This window comes from Carassius carassius, chromosome 36 (genome assembly GCF_963082965.1).
Source record: "Carassius carassius chromosome 36, fCarCar2.1, whole genome shotgun sequence".
Classification (NCBI taxonomy): Eukaryota; Metazoa; Chordata; class Actinopteri; order Cypriniformes; family Cyprinidae; genus Carassius; species Carassius carassius.
Window position 1 is genome coordinate 8460791 of NC_081790.1, and position 7749 is coordinate 8468539.

At 36.2% G+C, this 7749-nt stretch overlaps 1 protein-coding gene across 1 annotated transcript; it reads right to left on the minus strand.

Annotated features, from left to right (window-relative positions):
- Positions 1-576: 576 nt before the first annotated feature.
- On the minus strand, positions 577-3232 carry LOC132116675 (glutamine synthetase-like). Its single transcript, XM_059525537.1, has 7 exons — positions 3083-3232; positions 2450-2648; positions 2195-2356; positions 1815-1961; positions 1514-1641; positions 1239-1438; positions 577-913 (listed from the first exon to the last, which is right to left on the minus strand). The coding sequence occupies exons 2-7, from the start codon at positions 2616-2618 to the stop codon at positions 601-603; spliced, it is 1119 nt and encodes a 372-aa protein (XP_059381520.1). The 5' UTR covers positions 2619-2648; positions 3083-3232; the 3' UTR covers positions 577-600.
- Between the last annotated feature and the right edge of the window lie 4517 nt (positions 3233-7749).

The window sequence follows — 7749 nt, forward strand, 5'->3', positions numbered from 1 at the left end:
CTTTATAACCACCATGTACCCATCTTCTGATGGCTACTTCCAGCAGGATAATGCACCATGTCACAAAGCTCAAATAATTTCAGACTGGTTTCTTGAACATGACAATGAGTTCACTTTACTCAAATGGCCTCCACAGTCACCAGATCTCAATCCAATAGAACAGTTTTGGGATGGGGTGGAACGGGAGATTCACATCATGGATGTGCAGCCAACAAATCTGTAGCAACTGTGTGATGCTATCATGTCAATATGGACCAAAATCTCTGAGAAATGTTTCCAACACTTTTTTGAATCTATACCACAAAGAATTAAGGTAGTTCTGAAGGCAAAAGGGGTAGTAGCGGTAGTAGCAAGGTGTACCTAATAAAGTGGCCAGTGAGTGTATGTATGTATATGACGTATAGATATGATCATTCAATACGACATATCAAACTTGCCTGCAAATCATGTGTCATAAAACAATCCTTTAAGAAGAGTTTAATATGTATAGAGTACGATTTACAAACAAAAGTAACAAATGTAACAGGTTTAAGTGCCCTTTATCTATCTAATATTCTATACAATTATATACTATACAATTAATTAGTTACCAAAAGTGTGTTATTTAAGTTCATGGGTATCTTTCTCCTCTTCCAGCATGCATGTGATGGCCATTATGCAGGTCACGGCATATGGGTCACAGTTGGCAGCAGGACGACGGTCCTCAAAGTAACCACATTTATCCTGACCCACCTGGCGTGGGATACGGATGCTGGCCCCACGGTTAGCAACTCCTGCTGAGAAATCATTGATGCTGGAGGTCTCGTGGCAACCCGTGAGGCGACGCTTGTTATCTTCTCCACCGTGTGGGTCGTAGGCCTGAATATGCTCTGCATGACGCTTGCTCAGTTTCTTGATGGCTTTCTCAATGTGCCTGATGCAGAGAAAAGAATCATGGAGATCAGATAACATGACCAGACACGGTTCACACCAAGGACGACTATAACAATAATGGAAGTTCACACCACAACTGTAATGATAGGACAGAGAGGAACAATATCATTGGAATCACTATAAGCAGGATTTATTTCCATCTGATGGATGATATCAGAATCCATCCTGCTTTAAAGAGCTTGAGCATTAAGAGCGACAGATAAACAGAATGTTATCATATGTGGGTGTGGACTTTAACACTCTCTGTTTGTTTGATGTTTTAGTCGGTATATGACTTATGAGTGTGTGCATAACTTAGTACATACTCAATTCCTCCTTGTTCTCTCATCTGCACTGTGCTCACATTAATGTGGCAACCGGTTCCGTTCCAGTTTCCTGTAATGGGTTTAGGATCCAGGGTGGCCACCACTCCAAAGTCTTCACACACCCTGTGGAGCAGGAACCGTGCCATCCATAGATGATCTCCCATCTCAATTCCTTCACACGGACCCACCTGGAACTCCCACTGCAGACAGAGCAAACTGTCCAGACTGGCTATCCAGAACATGATGTCTAATAACTACAGTGTAACAGTTGTTACCTGAGAGGGCATGACTTCTGCGTTAGTGCCACTGATTTTAATGCCAGCATACAGACAGGCTTTATAATGACACTCCACAATGTCTCTGCCAAAAGCTCGGTCAGCACCGACACTGCAGTAATACGGACCTGACAGAAAATAGACACAAAATTCAGGACAAATCTGCAATTTTATTTCAATATAAAGATGTCACAGATGTCATTTGAATGTACAATCAGACACATAAAAATAGAACATCAAATAACAATTAAAAAAAAAAATTGAATCCTTATGGAACACAAGAATTGATAAAAGATTTAACCTTGTGGTTTGGGGTATCCCAGTCTGGGCCAGCCATAAGGGTGTCCATCCATTCCTAGGAGAGTAAATTCCTGCTCCATGCCGAACCAGGGGTGAAGGTCTTTGACCTTTTCCATGACCTTGTTACAGTGGTTACGGTGGTTTGATTCTAAAGGAAAAAAAATATTGTTTGTTAGTTTTACACAAGTTTGTATGATCACTATGAGAAATTGTATAACTCAAATTAATCTCTGCGTATTTTAACTACAAAATGTGGTGTTTGTAGAACTTTAACAAAAGAAGGTTGTAGTTTGAATGACTTTGATTTTAAAGTAGTTCTTTTTTTTTTGGAATTTGGAATGGATAAACAATGTTTTTTATTCTAATATAGGAAATTTTTACCTGCAGGTTCTCGGGTGTGCTTCAGCACCTCACACAGTACCAGTTTGTTCGGGTCCAAGAGGAAGGGGTCCTTCAACATGCAGACCGGAATCAGTAGCATGTCACTGTTGTGTCCTTGAGACTGACCTGTGCTGGAACCATCAAAATTCCATTCTGGTAGGTCTGTCAAAGAACAACAAGAACAACAAAAAAACTAAATAAGAATAAATAAAACGTTCAAAATAAAGAAAATGAAACCAGTTAACGCTTCTCTACCAGCAATGCTCTTTGGCTCTGAATCCATGGTTCGAGTCTTGTTACGCAGACCCTCTCCAGAGCCATCGATCCAGACATAAGTGACCTGACAGAAGTGTCCCTGGGGCAGATTGAGGTACTGCTGCCGCAGGGCTTTGTTGAGACTTGAGCTGTCTGATACGTAAGACATACTGGATCAGATTTACAGTAAGCAATGAACCTAGAGAGATGATACACGACAGAACAATGTGTCAATGGAGTGAATTTCAATGTTTTAGAAAAAGATGATCTTTTTATATGATAGATAACGTCAAGCTAGTTGTTTAATAAAATAAATAGCATGACAATTCATTTGAAAAATTACATTTGATTGTTATGAATTCCTCAAAATGAAATTATAGAGAAACATCACTAGCCAACTTTCAGTTATGTAGGATATTAGAGAAAACACAGAACAAAAAAACAATGAAACAGACTAATGTACTGTAATTATATATTCAATAAAATGCAGTGATATAAATGATATCGTATTATGATTAAAATGTTTTAAATAATTATTACATTGTCATTGATGATAATGGATAACAAGCAACAAACTAAATTTCAGTGCTCATTAATGTACCATATTAAATGAACCAATTAAAGATGACTTACTCAGAGATGTATCTTTGGCTCCACTTCATATGACAACTGAAAACCAGTTCGCTTAAACAGTCAAATTTAAGGCAGCCTGTCACTGAAGTTATGTTGTATAGAGTGACGTAGATAGTATGCTTGATGTCCATCCTTCCCTCACCTGAGATACCGAAACAGTATCAAACAGTATGAGTCAATAAACATTTAACTAATAAAACCTGTTCAGCCAAACCATCTGCACTGCTGTTACAATGGCTTTAAAAAAAAAAAATCAGTGTTTCAATGATTGTTCGTTGGAATGCATCACTTTGTTATCGAGTCTAATGTCTCGAGTCAACTTTAGAGACTTGTGCATGAGCAGTGTGTTCGGTGAAAGATAAACCTACACAACCATTTTTTCACCTCAGCTCCCCTGAACACTCAATTACATGGTATACTTACTGAGAGATTTTTTCCACTTCAAAGAGACATCAGCACAAACAAAGCACAGAGTGTTTTTTTAACAGTTCAGTTAGCCTCTGATGTGCCAATAAACACACAAGAGTCCCAAACTTTCTGAAACAGTGATTGCTGTAAATAACCTGATTATAAATATTTGCAAAAAATTTGTCTTAGGAGCCAGACCCCCTCAAAAAAAGCCACAGGTTTAGACATGCATACACACACACACACACACACACACATATATATATATATATATATATATATATATATATATATATATATATATACACACACACACACACTGCACTGCAAAAGTGGACATTTCTAAAAAATAAAAATAACAAAGACTTTAATTAAATACACATTTACTTGAAATGACTTCAGAAAGAAAGAAAATTGAAATGACTTCATTCTTAATAATAAATAATAAAGTTAATAAAATCTGTCAGTGGGGTAAGAAAAATTCGAGAGAAAACTTTTTTTTTTTTTACTCAACTAGTGGATATTTTTTCTTTTTTTAAGCAAAAACTTAATTTTAAAAGATTTTCCAGAAAAAAATACTCATCTTAATATCTTCGGTCATTTTGCGTCTTAAGTGAATGTGTCTTGATTTATGAATGTTATTTGTACTGGAAAACAAGACAAAAATCTGAACCTCACTGAACACTTCTGGGATGCCAGACTTTGTCACTCAACTTTACTGATACTTTTGTGTTTGAATGAAAGCAAATCTCCCATTCCATGTTCCAACATTCAATAGAAAGCCACCCCATCTCTTTTAATGTCAGTAGTTTTGATATTAAAAAGTGAGTTGTACGTTGCCTATGGGTGCAGTGTTTGGGTGTCCACATTTGGCCAAATCAATAGAACATGTAACCTGTTCTCCTAAGACGCCTAAATTATTGTAGTGAACAAAAAGAATTTACTGGCAGGTAAGAAAAGATACTATAAGATCAAGATGATGACAGGCAACCTTTCCTTTAACCAGTTTTCTCACCTATCTGCATTCTTGTTTAGATTTGGGTGGATCATGATACTGTTTGTGAGACAAAGTAAAACCAAAAAAAGGCAAACCACAATCACCTGAACGAGGATATGTGTTAAAGGAACCGGAACAGACAGAAATTTAGTATGACGTCAGTTGCTCAACCAGAAAAGATTTTCTGCAGTAAATGGGTGCAGTCAGAATGAGATTCCAAACAGCTGATAAAAACATCACAATAATCCCCAAGTTATCCACACCACTCCAGTCCATCATTTAACATCTTGTGCTTGTAAGGAACAAATCCATCAGTAAGGCATTTTAACTTTAAAACATTGCCAAAATACGTTACAAGTCCATAATCCATAATAACACTTCCTCCTGTGAAAAAGTCCATCCTCTGTTGTCCTCTCACAAAATCAACCAACATATTTGTTTAGAACTGTTTGATTTGTAAAAAGTGCTTGATCTGTTCATATTTCTGTTCTGATACAGACAAGATGACTTTCCAATGGAAGGAAAGCAATATTATGGATAGAGAACATGTATTTTAGCTGAAACGCTGAAGCAATTTCTTAATGGCGGATTTGTTTCTTACAAAAATACCAGATATACAAGATATTATCTGATGGAGTTGAATGCATTATTGTGAAGTTTTTATCAGCTGTTTGGACTCTCATTCTGACGGCACCCATTCACTGCAGTGGATCCACTGGTGAGCAAGTGATTTAATGCTAAATTTCTCCAAATCTGTTCCAGTGGAGTACATTTTCAGCAAATTTTCATGTTTCTCATGAACGTTTCCATTAAAGACCGAGTTCAAATCTTTCTGATGAGACAGATCAAAAATGTATATTTGAAAATGCTGTTTCAACACTGAAATAACTGTATGGGCTTTATACCCACAGTTCAGGAAGACGAGACTTGAAAGTGAAAGTGCTTGCTAAACTCCAAAAATCCCAAACCTGCTGATACAATGACACCTCAAATCCAAAAATATCACTACATCATAGCTGATGCTAAAATGCATATTTAATGAATTTCAATACACAGTCGGGGGTACAGGTTTAGAAAGAAGAATCTAAAAGAAGAATTTGCAATTCATTTACAAAATGTAAACAACAAATTGAACAAGAAATATACAAATCATGTTTAGAAATGTAGCAGAAGAATTTCATCAAAAGCAATGCAGAATAAACGCTGCAATCTAGGATTACTTTCAGTGATTAGCATGCTCAATCTAGGATTAATTTCAGTGATTAGCATGCTCAATCTAGGATTAATTTCAGTGATTATATTGTGATATTAAAATTCACAGTGATATTGCATTGTAAATGTGACAAGAGATCTTGAAGAACCTCAGCTTGTGACTGAACTTTGCGTTTGGCTAAACTCATATTAAGTTTATGTAAAAATAGCACTAGCATAGAATCTGGTTCTACAAACATTCTTCAAAGGTTAGTTCACTCTTAATTAAAATTCTGCAATGTTTTCTCAACCTTATGTTATTCCAAATGTGTGTGACTCACTTTCTTTTCTCTGTTGAACACAAAAAAATGATCTGCTCCTCACGCAAAATCACTTGCTGATTGTCTCTATTTTAAAACCTTGTAACTGCATAAAAATAAAATACAGTAAATACTTTTTTCTAAATTTCTCATACATGTCTGCAACCACAGTAAGGGTGAGTAAATGCTGACACAATTTCAATTTCTAGGTGAACTATAGCTAGAAATTAACCTCTAAAGATGTCCACAATGACCGTGAATAGGAAAACTAAATTTTGAGCATCAGAGTTGAGATTATATGAACATGAACTGGCAGTGAGCGGTCCAGCATAGCTTCAGTGATTGAACACAGTGCAGAAAGGAGAATTAGGAACCACATTTATGGGTCGGTATGTCCACAGCGGCCCTCATGTCACAATTTCCTGACCATATGCGCAGGTTTCTTCCAGTCTCGTCCTCCTGTCCGGACTGGCTGGCTAGGCTGGCTGACTCTCTTCGTTCCATGACAGACACGGGAACTGTGGGTATAAAGCCCATACAGTTATTAAAGCATAGAAACATGAAGATATTTAATTAGCATCTATTGTTTTACAGCAATATATTACTCAAATACTTCTATATTGATAATGACTGATTTTCTTCAGAAAAGTGAACACTGTGGATATTAAGATGCAGTTAAAGTTGCTTCAGTCACATGAAGTAATGTTAATTTAGATGGTAGCATAATAATATTTAGGAATACAGGATAATTCTCTTTTTATATTTGTGGGTGTCCAAGAAAGAAGTTGGTCAAATTGAGTCAACTTAAGGGATATTTTGAACGAATTTGTGAGGTAAAATACACATAAAATCATCTTATCCTTGTCTCGTGTACCGGATTAGTCCACACACCAGCGTGTGAGCTATCAAGACGTAAAGTAAGAATATGAGCACACCGGGGTCCATCCTGACTGTTAAAGTACAAGTATTCACTGTTTGACAGGTTTTTACACAGCAATGCAGGTTGCAGTGATAGATAATAGTGAATTTAGTCACAGCATCACTGTCACGTGATCGTGTCTGTCACCCCACGAGTAACTTCTCAAAAACTATTTGTAAACAGCGATATTTTGCTCCTCTTTTTGTTTCATAATCCGAGCTTTCATTTTGAACACAGCAAAGCTTTTCATATTTTACGGTTGACGAAGCATCAGGATTTTGTTGCTTAAAATTTCCTGCCGAAGCTTTTCGCCAGAAGAGGGTGTTGCCCTGGAGACATCGCCGTTGCCAAGAGACGTCGTAATTCGGTTTCGGATCTGTCTGTAATATCGAGTTTGAAAAGAAAATACTTCATGATTATAAACGAGAAAATGTGTAATTCGTATATATATATATATATATATATATATATATATATATATATATATATATATATATAAAGACAGTCGGATTTAATAAACACCTTGTTAATGGATAAAACAAATTTTAAGGCAGTTACATCCATCCATCCATCTATCGACATGTACAATTTATTTACACTAAGATATTCTTTAAGAGAATATTCAGGTTGCATAATGTAGTTGTATAATACCCCTATTAATTGCAGATGAGACACTTTTAAATAAATTCTGAATTTAATGTTACATTTTCATATGCAGAATTGGAATACAATTCAATACGATACACTTAACATCTCAAATGGTTCATTTACTTCACTTTTCCCCTCTCCCATAAAAAAACTATGAACTGCACCCTTGAAAATGTAGTGCATT